General features: G+C 46.7%; 1 protein-coding gene across 1 annotated transcript; it reads left to right on the top strand.

The window, feature by feature from the left end:
* The first annotated feature begins 988 nt into the window (after nt 1-988).
* LOC119902808 (armadillo repeat-containing protein 1-like) lies at nt 989-10,258 on the top strand. The gene is made up of 7 exons (XM_038719184.1): nt 989-1,142; nt 2,127-2,320; nt 2,403-2,494; nt 3,401-3,593; nt 5,604-5,720; nt 5,917-5,991; nt 7,643-10,258. The coding sequence occupies exons 2-7, from the start codon at nt 2,159-2,161 to the stop codon at nt 7,832-7,834; spliced, it is 831 nt and encodes a 276-aa protein (XP_038575112.1). The 5' UTR covers nt 989-1,142; nt 2,127-2,158; the 3' UTR covers nt 7,835-10,258.
* Nucleotides 10,259-11,792: the final 1,534 nt, after the last annotated feature.

The following is an 11,792-nucleotide window of genomic DNA, read 5'->3' as shown; positions in this document are numbered from 1 at the left end:
CTTCCTCCCCAGTGTGTCTACACCACTGAGCCCATGATGACCTGGTCTGGTCTGGTCAACATAGTGTTAGACTAGTCTAATGTAAGTTCGACTGTTTCACAAAAATAAAACGGACTAAGTTTAGACCAAAAAACAATTAGACACCTTACCAGGAGCCAGTTTCACACAGATAGACTTTGACTATGGTTTAGATAGCAGACAGACTAAATCAGATCATTGCACACAGGAGTGAAGATCCTGACTATCTCACTGTAAAAATACTCTGTTACAAGTAAAAGTCCTGCACTGAAAATGTTACTGACCTGAAAGTATAACCGGGAAAATGTACTTAAAGTATTAAAAGTACTGAAGCAGAATGTCCTGTTATACTATTACATATCAGATTATTCCTCACGCATTATATAAAGCGGGGTGTAACTGCTGTAGTTGTTGAGGTGGAGCTCAGTTTAACTAGTGAACTAATGAAGCGGCAACGTCTTTGATGGTTTTTCATGTAAAAACATTTGATGGTTCACAAACATGAAGCTTTGCTGCTTTTCCTTTGGATTATTTAATGTATTTGTAATAATGTTGAGCTCTTGTGCCGCTGGTCAGACAGAACAAAGCGTTGTGACCGCATTTCTCACTAGTTTCAGAGTTTCTAAAAAGCGTTTAATGGAGAAAATCCTCAGCAGATTGATCCAGGATGAAAATGATCATCAGTTAGTGAGCTCCTCCTGAATAATCTAAAGATAACAGCAGCAGCAGTGAGTACTTTTACTTTTAATACTTCAGTAACATTCTGAATGCAGTACTTTTGCTTCCAACATGAATACTGATCCTGCATCAGCCTGCGGGCCCCACAGGGCGTGGGGACCTTTAACTCTCAGAACAACGCAGCTCATTGGCCCGCGGAACCAGGTGGCCTCCAGCCATCCAATCACAGGCCCGGATGTTGAAGCGTCGCCGCCCTGGTGCTTTTCAGCAGGAAGAATCTCCGCCGTCTGTGGAAAAAGCGACATAAAGGTGTTTTTCCTTCGAGCGGAGAGTCCGGGGCCCTTCGCCTTCACCTGCCGGGCCAAACACCTGAAGCTCTCCGGAGGCCCCCGGAGGAGAAGCTAACCGGGCAGCTCACGTGAGCCCGGTGCCGGCGACAGTCAGAGGTGAGCGCCGTTAGCATTAGCATTAGCATTAGCTCCTGGCGGAGGACGCGCCGGATCCAATGCAAAAATCTGTCCATTTAACACTTCCCTGTTTACCAGGACCCGCGCACGCGCCCCAGAGAGGCGGCCGGACGCCTGTTAGAAGGGCGTGTTGTCTTTGTAAACTCGGCACGTGATGCATCCGCCGGCCTCCCGCAGTGAAGCGGTTCAAGTGTTCTCACTGGCCGTTTGGCGGTGTGGAGTTAACCGGTTGGTCCGCGTGAGGCTGTGTGAAAATCTGCAGGATCCATAACGCGCCTCCTCTGGAACATCATGCGAACACGGCAGATGTTTGGTTTGAGGTCAGCGTGGCAGAGAAGCTGCAGTCAGCTGGATGTTCAGCTCTCTGTGAGCCAGAGACACTAAAACCATTTTCACCTGCAGCAGATGAGTTGGTGCGCTGTGGAGAGCGCGGAAAGTCCTGATCCCCTTGAGATCAGCAGCGTTACTTACTTTTGAGATAAGATCCGAGCAGAGAAGTTAAATGACTGTTCCTGTTAGACAAAAAGGATCTTTTTAAAGACGGCTCTCTCTCTGCAGGGATCTTTTTCATAAAGACTGTCAGACAGTCAAAACAAGCTCTTTAGTGGACGTTTCAGACCTGTTTACCTGCTGCGTAACCCTAACGCACAGACGAGCTGCATGAATAATACCGGGAGTATTAAAAAGAAAAGGATCTGCAGGGACTCTTTGTGTAGAACTTTTATTGCTGCAGCCAGACAAACAGTTTGTTCTTCCTCTCTTTAATATTTGTGTCATCTAGTTTTGTTATTTGCTCTCGCTTCAGACCATCTGAGCAAATAAAATGAAATCAAACTGGAGCTGTTTAAAACAAACGTAGACGCAGAAACGCGGGGGGGGGGGTTGATAAAAACAGAAGTTCCCTTTAAGGTCTGTGAAAGCTGCTGATTGGCTTGTGTGAACGTGTGCTGCTGCCGTCCTCAGCTGCTCCTTGTATGGGCGAGTGAGGACCAGCCATGAGCGCGGAGCCGGACGCCCTGGCCGTGGTCACCCAGCTGAGGGACCTGGCCGCCGACCCCATGAACCGCAGGGCCATCGTGCAGGACCAGGGCTGCCTGCCGGGACTCATCCTGTTCCTGGACCACCCCAACCCCCAGGTGGTCTACGCCGCCCTCCTGGTGAGCCGCCGTTTCTTGCACCTGAACATCAAGTTTGCTTCGTCCTGCTGCCGTCTGCCTAACTGTGATTGGTTGTTCCCAGGCGATCCGCTACCTGGCAGAATGCCGCGGCAACCGGGAGAAGCTGAAGGGCGAGCTGGGGATGATGCTGAGCCTCCAGAACGTCGTGCAGAAGTGAGTCTCTGAGGAGAAGCAGCCACTTTGATTTCTTACGCTTTCATTTCTTTCTCATAGTCTGACTCAGTTACTGCGGCTGGTTTAACCTCCGGTTCTCTGGTGGGGACTAAACGGAGACGACCGAGTCAGACGCGCTCTGTTGGTGCAGCTACCAGAACTCTGTCGCGATCATGCGCTGGTGCCAACAGGAAGTAGCCCTGTAGTCGCATTTTACTGGTCCAGAACTGGCTTCATCAGTGACACTCTGTCCGTGTCGGGGAAAATAAGTCTGCCAAATGGTTTTAAAGCCGGTACACGGCGGGCCAGAACACCTTCTTTCAAATCCTTAGTTACTCGTGTGCACGTTTAGCTCAGTGCTGTGCAGGACTCCCGTTGGGGGGGAAGGTCTGATCGATCCCCATATAAGGACCCGTTTGCACATGCTCACAGTAAAGCATGTGCAGAAGCGTGCGTGCGTCCCGGCGTTTGACCCGGAATCCTAAACCTTCTGAGGCGTATTTTCCCTGAGGAGGTTCAGGAGAATCATTGACTGGCGGCTTGTTCACAGGTGCGTCCAGCACGCCACAGACTCTTGAGTGGCCTTCACAACTTTTCAAAGTAAAAGCTCTCAATTAACTCAAGCATTGCTGCGAAAAACACGTTCTGGCGCTTTTATTTTGTTGGCAGAGTCGTATCTGTTTCAGCACCAGCCGCTATCTTTTGATCTTGTTTATTTTTCTGCTATCAAAGCGATCAGCTCTGTGGCGCCGTTTCAAACCAGACTCACCAGAGGAAGCGGTCCAGTCGGGGGGGGTAACGCGGGAGAGACTGTCAGAGCGAGAGGCGTCAGGTGGTTTACTTTCTGTTGGCCGGCTACTTCCTGCTTTGTGGTGTTTGTGGAGTAACTCTGGTTCTGCGCTCCAGGTCGACCACCCCCGGGGAAACGAAGCTGCTGGCCTCTGAGATCTACGAGCTCCTGCAGGCGTCCGGCGGCGCCGAGTCCGAGCCGGCCGCGGGGGCCGTCGGCGGCAGCCGCCGCAAAGCCCAGTTCTTCCTGGGCTCCAGCAACAAGAGGGCCAAGACCGTCATCCTCCACATCGACGGACTGGACGACTCGGTGAGCAGGAAGCCGCGATGGAGACGCCACTCGCTCCGTGTTCGGTCAGAGGCGTCGGGCTGCGGACGGGATGAGACGCTGTGCTGAGGTCCAGCTGTTCTGTCTGCAGGGGGTTTAAATCAGCATGCTAACACCATCACACGGGCCTGTTTAGGAGCCAATAAGAGGACAGAAAGGTCAACGCCGTCAGAGCCCGTGAAGCTCATCGGTCTGTTGTAAAGTGTCTCTGCAGGCGAATCAGCTGTTAGCAGTTGGCATGGAGATACAGACGGACGTTGTGCGCCGTCTCTCTCTGGTTTCTAAGATCCTGATGTCCTCAGAAAGAGGAAGTCGCTCTGAGTCAACAGGACTGATTTAGAAGTCTCTGACTCAGAGTCACCTCCTGCCAGCAGCTTCACCTCCCCTTCAGGTCCACGGCGCCCCCGACGAGGCCAGATCCTGTCGGTTACGGGGCCTTAGTCTAAAATCAAGTTTTAGTACAGACGAGCTCAGTGAAGTACGGAAGCCCTAAGCGGCCAGACATTCATTCATTTTATTTACTCCATTTTCCCGTCCTGATGGGATAACAGGACAATACTGCCATCTGCTGGTTCCCTAGTAAATCACATTAAGCCTGTGGCAAAGAACCTTGGTGTTTGGTTTGATAGTAATTTAAATTTCGAGCAGCACACCACAAAGCTTGTTCAATCATGTTTTTATCAACTTAGAAATATAGCTAAAATTCGATCTATGTTAACTTTTAAGGACACCGAGACCATTTTACACGCCTTCATCTCATCACGCCTGGATTATTGCAACAGCCTTTTCACCTGTTTAACCCAAAAATCTATTGATGGACTCCAGACTGTCCAGAACTCAGCTGCCAGGCTTTTAACCAGAACAAAGAAATATGACCACATTACTCCTATTTTAGCTTCATTACACTGGCTCCCAGTATGTTTTAGAATTGACTTTAAAATTCTATTGATCACTTTTAATGCTCTTCATGGCCTCTCGCCTTGTTATATTTCTGACCTTTTAGTCCCATACGCACCAGCACGTACCTTGAGATCCTCGGGCAGAGGTCTGTTGTCTGTTCCAGAGTCTCGACTGAAAACTAAAGGGGACAGAGCGTTTGCTGTCAGGGCCCCGAGGCTCTGGAACAGCCTGCCCGAGGAAATCAGGTCGGCTGAGTCAGTGAACTCTTTTAAGTCCCTTCTTAAAACATACTTTTATAGGAGAGCTTTTCCCGATCTTATTTGACTTTATTTTATCCCTTTTATTTTATTCTATTTTACTAATTTTCATGCTCTTATCTTGTTTTTTTGTATTATTCTTTACACTTGTTAAAGCACTTTGTAACTTGTTTTTGAAAAGTGCTCTACAAATAAGGATTATTATTATTATTGTTATTATTATTATTACAGGCACCAGCCAGTCAGAGGGCTCCATCAGCTCCGGACTATAACCTGCAAAGTCCACCGACTCCGGAGCTGATGGCGGCCGTTCTACTCGATGAGTCCACCAGAGGAACAGAATAGGTAGCAGGTCTGTTTTTGACGAGCAGCACTGAGCAGATGAACCGGGCAGGAAGTCAGACACATAGAGAATCCGGTCAATTTTCAAAATAAGACGCCCTGTGCAGACTCCCGCTCGTAAAACAACAATAAACACAGTTAGAACGGACAAAAAAGAAACTACGTCGCTACTTCATCAGTAGATGCGCAAAAAGCAAGCGTCGATTACCAAATCAGGAAAAGCCCAGCGGCTGTTTCAGAGGCGTGTTAACAAGCCACAGGCTCACCCCCCCCCGCCGAGGAGGCCTTTGTTGTCCTGCTAAACAGGCCAGATCCTGTGACGTCACCAGGGGACAGATTTCCTCCCTCCGTCCTGTTCTTGCTGTCTGAATGGACCTTCAGAGTTTCTTCCTCAGCTCTGATGAGATCTGAGGTTTAAAGTATTAAAATAGAGGAAGCAAACTGAATAAGACTTTCTGTAACTGGAACTTTCTGTTCCGTGCTTCCTCCTCAGAGCCGGAGGAGTCTGTGTGAGGAGGCTCTGCTGAAGATCAGAGGAGTCATCAGCTTCACCTTCCAGATGACCGTGAAGAGGTGCATCGTCCGGATCCGGTCCGACCTGAAGGCCGAGGTGACGCTTCACGGACTCCGTGTCTCTGTGTGTCTGCTCATCATTTCTGTACGAGCTGATAATTTAGCCTCTTCAAATGAGGACGGATCGTTTGAGTCTTGATCTAAAGTGACGAGCTCGTTAAATAATCCTGATCTGGTCACTTAAAGTCCTCATTTCTTCCAATCACAGACCGAAGCTCTGGTTTCTGTTTCAGGCTCTGGCGGCCGCCATCGCGTCCACTCAGGTGATGAAGGCTCAGCAGGTGGTGAAGGGAGAGAACGGAGACGAGGTCAGTTTGTTCACAGGTTGGGGGGGGGCAGCTGATGAAGCTTAACTTAAACTTTACTTAATGTCTGATTTCTCAGAATCAGTAAATGCTGATGAATAATTAATGAATAAAAGCTTTATAATCCTGTATGAATGAAACATGTTTATATTTATGTGCACAGGCGGATTCTAGCTGATCCATTAATAAACACTCAGATCCGCTAACAGCTTCATTATAGTTTATTAACCTGTTATTATATGATGTAAATTATAAATAACAGGACGTAGTCGTCCCTGATTTCCATCCTTCCCACCAGGAGGGGGCAGCAGAGTCCTGACCCTGAATAAGAAGCAGTGATTAATCTCAGCTAAACATTTCTTTTCTTTATCTTGGAAATCTCTTAAAGATTCTCCAGCTTTATGAAACAAAGTGTCACAACAATCAAACCAATAAATAAATGTGGAAATATGTGCAAGAAATGAATTAATAAAAGAATAAATACGCACATTTGACATTTAATTTATTTCCACTTATTTTTTATTTACTTCCATATGCATTATTTCCCAAACTGTCAGTCAGCTTGTTTTGGCCCCCCCACTAAGTCAGCTGATGACTGATACCTTCTTAGTGCTGATACGCTGAGCCTGGAAGTGTCTTATGATTAGCAGGAAGTTTGGAGGTTTTGCAGTTGCCACTTGAACTCAACATTAACTTTTTGCCACCAAGAAGCTTGCAGTGGCCGAATTAGACCAAGAGCTGAGACGGGAACCTCGTCAAGACATTTTAAATCTTGCTCAGCGCTATCGGATCTTAAAGGAGTCAAATGGTGTCACTACTGAAAGAGAGACGTACCTTACACCCTGAATGCCTTAAAACGTCAAAACAAATATTTATTTGAGTGGTTAGTCGGACTTTTGGGACGTAACAAAAGGCAATAGGGAAATATATATGGAAATAAATGGATACATTTATAAATATATGATTATAAATACATATGAAAATAAATAAATAAACATTTTTCCTATTTCTGGATAACAAATTTATAAATGGAAATAAAAGAACAGATCACTGTGAAAATACATAAAATGTGAATGTTTGTCTTTTATTGATTGTTGTGACACTTTGAGTGATCCGTACAGAGAGATCTGTAAACTCCGACGTCCCAAAGAGTTTCCTTTCACAGCTAAAACGCAGCGCTGGTGGAGGAAGAAAGGCCTTTGCACATCAAGTCTGTATTTGTAGTCTGAAATTGTGGCGTGTTTAAAAATAAAAACAAGCTGATGTTGAGTCATCAGGTTTTAAACACCGGTCGTCTGACAAAGTTTATTTTTTGTGTCCGTCGGAGGCGCCGCATCATTTCACGACTCGGACAGCTGCTGTCTGCAGGTTCGGTAGTGATAATCAGGAGGAGGAGGATCAGATGGAGGACGAGGACAGCTCAGCCCGGGCAGAGACAGGTTCCTCCGGTGAAGAGGAACGAGGTTTATCAGATGACAGATTAAATAAACACACGTGAAAAATACGGACTTGGTGTGCAAAGGCCGGAACCGACAGCGTTATCAGACCCGTGCTGAAGTCCTGAAGAGTCCGTTTGTCTTTATGAGACTCATAGAGGTGCATGCAGAATGAAATGACCGCTTCCCTCAAGTCCAACAAAAGTTCTTGTCTTCAGGTTTTGATCCCGTTGGCGGAGGACGGTTCGGTGGAGGTGGAGCGGAACCTGGAACTGCCAGACTACCTGCCAGAGGACGAGAGTCCATCTCAGGAGCCCGACAAGGCGGTGACCCGGGTGGGATCCACCCAGGACGGGACCAGCTGGCTGGGCGCTGCCACCAACTTCCTGACGCGCTCCTTCTACTGGTGACCCTGCGATGGCCACCACCCCCCTCCCCTTAAACCCCTCCTCTCAGAACTGGAATCTACCTGCTGCCAAAAGATGAAAGCGCGGCGCCGTTATGGGCGGGAGGAGCCGACCCTCAAAAAACCAAACCGGATCCTGGTTTTAGTTTGAAGTCTGTCTGTAAGCGGGTCCATCTGTTCCAAACCAAATTGTCTTAACAGGACGTTTCCTGCAGCGACATAAACAAACACCAACGAGTTAGAATGAAGAGGACCGACAGGATGCCCTTTCAGCTTTTTATTATTTATTTTCCCGACAGACCGAGCGGCTGTTCCTCCGGCAGCGGCGTTCAGTCGGCTGTGCCTTCAGGTCCTCACTTCTGTTTTTTCACCGACGAGCTCATCGTTCAGTCAAAAATAATGACAAATGCCCAACAGTCCTTCCAGTCAGGCGTCCAGATAACATGATGCTTCATTAAACTTTGTGACATCGGAATCGCTGGAAACCTTGGATCAGCTGGGGATCAATAAAGTTCATCTGCTCCTGATCCCGGATTTAAAAATGGTGATTAAACCGTTGCTTCAGATTTGTTTGACGTGTCCTGATGGTTCACCTGCCAAAAAACAAACTATTTCCTGAATTCCTTGTTCAGATTTTCCAGGTCTGCCTTAATATGATGTAAATATAAACTATAGAAGCTCGCAGGGCTAATTTGTAAACTGCTGTAGCTGGCGAGCTAACCGCTAACTTGTCATGTGTTTACGTCCCCGGGACAATAAGACGTTATTAAAGGGGGAAAATAACGCTCACAAACGGCCAGTTAGCAACTCGTCCACTGGGATTCACTGAAATGAGATGTTACCGTTTTAAACCCTGCTGTTCCAGGTTAGTCCGGCAGCTGCCAGGTGGGACACCTCAGGCCTTCTTATTGGCTGATGGAGTCAGGTGACCTCGTGTGATGCTGAGCCGGAAACACCCGTGGGTGTGCGGAGCCCGTAAAGGTGAATGAAACGCCCGGTGGTGGCGTCACCGATGTTGGCCATTTGTCATTATTTTTGATAAAGTAAAAATTGTGCGTCGGCGCCTTCCTGTAGCGTTACTGCTGCTGTGCATTAACGTAGTGATTATTTATGGGCACAGGCCGCAGGTTTGATTCCTCCCCACTCCTGACAACAGACTTATTACTGACGTTTCCTCCCCGGATCGACGACAGAGCGCAGGTCGTGGGGTTTCTGGACTCGGTCTTCATGTTTACACCCGTACGAACGCCTTGAAGATCAGACTCCGGCTCCACATCCAGCCGCCGCAGTATTCCACGGAGCGATGTTACCCGAGTTTCTTTTGAGTGTCTTTTCTTTCTGGTGACAGCCAGAAGGTCGACTGGGATCAGTTTTGTGACCGTTTTGCACAGTTTAATCTGCAGTTGATGTTTGGGGATGGATTAGAAATCTGCGTTTGGGGGGAAACTTTCAGTTTGCAGCAGGATCAGCAAGTGAATCCCCGTCTGAGCGTCTGGCGCTGCACGCTCTGAGCTTCACACAGCATCAAGCAGACAATCGTTTATTACTGACTTTATTTAAATCTTCATTCCCTTTAAAGCTCGTCAGTGTTTGAAGCAGAGCTCACGTTCCCGTTTCCTCTGAAACATCTGCTGTTAGTTATTTATTAGCCAAACAGAAGAAGAAACTGACCGACGCTTGTTTTATTCCAGCAGCTGAAATGTTCAGATTTGTCCTGATCTGAAGCTGAGCGTGTGTCTTCATGTACCCGCCAGGTGTGCTCATAGCTCCGCCTACACCACACGCTGTCCAATCACATTCTGAGTAGCCTGTTGTCAGATGTTAGCATGAGGTGAGAGAGCCTGAGTCCCTCCCTTCCGCCCCACGAGACAATTAATGCTCTGATCCAGATTGTGTCCTGACATGATGTGAAGACGTATTTTCAGTCTTAGACTTTCTTTTCTTTTTTAAATGATCTTTTAAACTGACAAACATCGTGTGTGTGTGATTCAAACTGTAGTCGTCTCGCGTTGTTGACTACGGTACATATTGTTTTCAAAATAAGGTCCCATGGTGGTCCACCGGAAGGGGAGGGGCTTCAGCTCTTCATTGGCCCGAATACAAGACAGCACTGATGACGAGATGTAAAATGCTGCGTATGAGCAGTTAGAAAGTAGCTAGCCTAGCAACATTAAGCTACAGACGACCCATAAAGCACCGGGGCTCGCTGTGTAACGCGGTACAAAACGGCAGAGCTGGTTGTGCCGTCGTGTTCGGGCCAGCGTGAGAAGCGTCTTTGACTTTTTGAGCTGTTACATTATTAAAGGTCAAATTGTTCCATCACACTGAATCATGTTTCTTCATCTCGGTGAACTCTTGTACCTGCATGAACTGATTTCCTTCTTCCACTCAGGTTATATTCAACTTTTATTAAACAACTAAGTTATTAGTTTTGTGTTTTTTATTCATGTGATTTCTATTGAAATATTCCCAGAAACCTGACGCTCCTCCTCTTCCTCCTCCTCTTCCTCCTCCTCCTCACTGTGCTGCTGCACAAACAGTGATAAGAGCTCAGACAGCTGATTGTTACGCCTTCACATGTTTTTAGATCATTGAAACAGATCCCGTTTGTTTTTCATTCCAGTTTCACATCAGATCCAGTAACTAAAGCAACATCAAACAAAAGTATGAGACTGAATTTAAATGAACAATAACGAGACGAAGAAGCCCAGCAACAACATATGAAACACATAACGCCACAACAACACTGACTAACACGAAGATCCGCTACATTAAAACCACAAAATACACTGAATTCATAAACACAAATCCAACGAGCAGAACGGGCAACAATAAATATGAAACATAACCTTTAAAACCAGCGAATAGAATACAAATAACACAAGAAGATGTTGATTTATTCTAACTTTAATCTCAGAACTCAGACTTAGTCTCTCCTCCCTGCTCTCTCTAGTGAGTTTTTTGTAGAGACAAAGAACTGAGCTCAAATGAAAGCAACACTTTCAGACACTACTGCGACCGTTTATCTCAGCGCCGCCAATTACGTCATTGCTGACAATCGGTTGGTGTTCTAGGGCTCTGCGATGTGACAAAAAATTCATGTCCCGATAACGATGTGGATCCCAATACAGAACATTTCATGTAAATTCAATGAAATATGCCGTTTCCAACTGTAACTCTGGATATTTCTCTGCTTTATAAATGTGGGGTGAACAGCGACAGCATGTTACTAATGTTAGCTAGGTTGTAGGTTAGCAAACTGATGCTACTTGTTGCTGCAAAGCTAACATCGCAACAGCAGCACGACGTGGTGAACCAGACCGTAAGCTGAATGTCCGTGGGCGAGTCATTTAACGTTATCTGGCTGACGCACATCATGGCTGCCACTGCTGGTTAGTGTCGTGTGGTTGTCCATTATCTTTAATGCAAATTTCTTCTCCCCAACACCGGAGTTTTGTATGCCTGCCGAGAATTGCACGCACCACCAAAAACTGCTTTTAAATGCTATAAAATCCTCTGTGGGGTTCATCAATGGCGATAAATGATTCAAAGTATATATTTTGTGAACGTTTAGAGTCGTTAATAATTTATTACACTTAAGCGTTTGATCGATGGGCCCAGCAAAGTGTCTGAAAAGGCGCACAGACCGCGGTGAAGTCGCTTTCAAGCTGGATATTAGCTTTACGTTGGACATCCAGCGTATGTCTTTGTTCCGACGTAGATGTTCAAATCCAAAGTAAAACTAACTTCACCGCGGTGCAAAGCGACGTTCACTCAACAGAATATTAGGTAAAGTGTGGAATTTGCGACACGACAATATAAAAGATGGAGCATAACGTTTGACCGACCGTCATGTCGCACAGCCCCATGGTGGACTGTTAAATCTGTCGGCACGTTGCTTGGTCCTAAACGTGGCTTGGTAAGTGACCATCAGTTGTACGCTACTTTTGAAAATGCATTCT

The sequence above is a fragment of the Micropterus salmoides genome, unplaced genomic scaffold (assembly GCF_014851395.1).
Source record: "Micropterus salmoides isolate LMB-PRFRI ecotype aquatic unplaced genomic scaffold, ASM1485139v1 Ms_hic_scaffold_14, whole genome shotgun sequence".
NCBI classification, from domain to species: domain Eukaryota; kingdom Metazoa; phylum Chordata; class Actinopteri; order Centrarchiformes; family Centrarchidae; genus Micropterus; species Micropterus salmoides.
The sequence above is the reverse complement of the archived record's forward strand: the minus strand, read 5'-3'. Positions and strand labels throughout refer to the sequence as shown.

Bases quoted from the DNA above. Each gene is read 5' to 3' on its own strand.
- LOC119902808 (XM_038719184.1), top strand. From the start codon at position 2,159: ATGAGCGCGGAGCCGGACGCCCTGGCCGTGGTCACCCAGCTGAGGGAC. The intron at 2,495-3,400 runs GTGAGTCTCTGA...TCTGCGCTCCAG, and splicing joins CTCCAGAACGTCGTGCAGAA to GTCGACCACCCCCGGGGAAA. The intron at 5,721-5,916 runs GTGACGCTTCAC...TTTCTGTTTCAG, and splicing joins GGTCCGACCTGAAGGCCGAG to GCTCTGGCGGCCGCCATCGC.